This window comes from Bison bison, unplaced genomic scaffold, assembly GCF_000754665.1.
Source record: "Bison bison bison isolate TAMUID 2011002044 unplaced genomic scaffold, Bison_UMD1.0 scf7180017858664, whole genome shotgun sequence".
Lineage (NCBI taxonomy): Eukaryota > Metazoa > Chordata > Mammalia > Artiodactyla > Bovidae > Bison > Bison bison.
The window spans coordinates 26423-27541 of record NW_011489236.1 but is presented as its reverse complement, the minus strand read 5'-3'; the positions used below and the strand labels follow the sequence as shown (position 1 = coordinate 27541).

The following is a 1119-nucleotide window of genomic DNA, read 5'->3' as shown; positions in this document are numbered from 1 at the left end:
TCAGGCCAGGTGGAACCCTGAAGCATTACCAAGGAGCAGCTTTGACTCTCACCCCCTCTGCCTCTCAACAGCTGGGGGACAGCTTTGGGGCAGAGCGCTCGGAAGCTCAGGGCCAATGTCAGTTCCTAGTACTGAGACAAGCCATACTCCTACCCTTTGGGCGTTAAAAGGCCAGTCCTGTCCAACTCTGAGGGCCTGCTGGCCCTGGCTCGGGCCTAGCCCTCGGTTGGCAGGCAAGGGGTAGGACTATCCTTCCTTGTGACCCCCTTCTCCCCTCCCCATCCTGAGGCACGGATAGGAACCCGGCTTTATGGATTGTTGGCAAGGGGGTGAGGGGTCGGGGTGGGGCCTGGATTTCAAGTATCTGTGAGCTTAGATTAACCCTGTATTTAAGGCCACAGCACGCACCGCCCAGGGCCAATACAGGCACTTCTGACATCTTCAAGGTGCCCTGCACTGACAAGCGTCACCCTCTCCCGCCTGAGGTGGGGACTGCGGCCAACCTGGCCCAGCACCTGGCAGCTCTGGCAAGCTATTTCCTCTTGACAGTAAGGGCTGAGTGTTGGGGGAGCCTCCTGGGGAGACTGCCATTCCAGCAGCTGCTGAAGACTGGGGCGCCGGCTTTGATCAGGAGTTCCACACTCCCGCACCGCGGAGAACAGGCGCACACTGCTGCAGGTGCAGGACCTCGCCAAGTGGTGCCCTGGGATGACCTCTGCGAACAAGATAGGCGGACAGAGAGGGGCGACGGCTGAAAAGATCTTCCAGGCGGAGGAGGGCCTGAGAGGGGCAAAGGCTGGAGGTGGGGCGCGGAGCACGGTGGGGCCTCCCCGGGAAGCGCTGACGTGCAGGCCGGTGGGGGTGACCTGCTGGGGTGGCCACCCCTGGGCCCCGGGAGCCGCCGACCCCCACGGCCCCCAGCCTGCTTTTCTTGCATCACCTCATCATCGACCCCCCGACGACCAGCTGTGGGGAGGGGGAGGCGGGGCACAAAGGTCGGGGGTGGGCAGTCTCTGCCGCCCGGGAGCAAGCGCCTGAGCGGCCAGCGGGGAGGACCCGCGTACCAGGGACGCCGCCCTGAAGCCGGGGTTCTTGGTGTGGCGTGCGACAGCCCGGACT

General features: G+C 64.3%; 1 protein-coding gene across 1 annotated transcript in view; it reads left to right on the top strand.

Annotated features, from left to right (window-relative positions):
• The first annotated feature begins 336 nt into the window (after positions 1-336).
• Positions 337-1119, top strand: part of LETM1 (leucine zipper-EF-hand containing transmembrane protein 1) — a 26736-nt gene continuing 25953 nt past the window's right edge. Inside the window, exon 1 of the mRNA XM_010828555.1 lies at positions 337-802. Within this exon, the coding sequence (XP_010826857.1) occupies positions 709-802 (94 nt within the window). The 5' untranslated portion in view covers positions 337-708. The remainder of the gene's footprint in view (positions 803-1119) is intronic.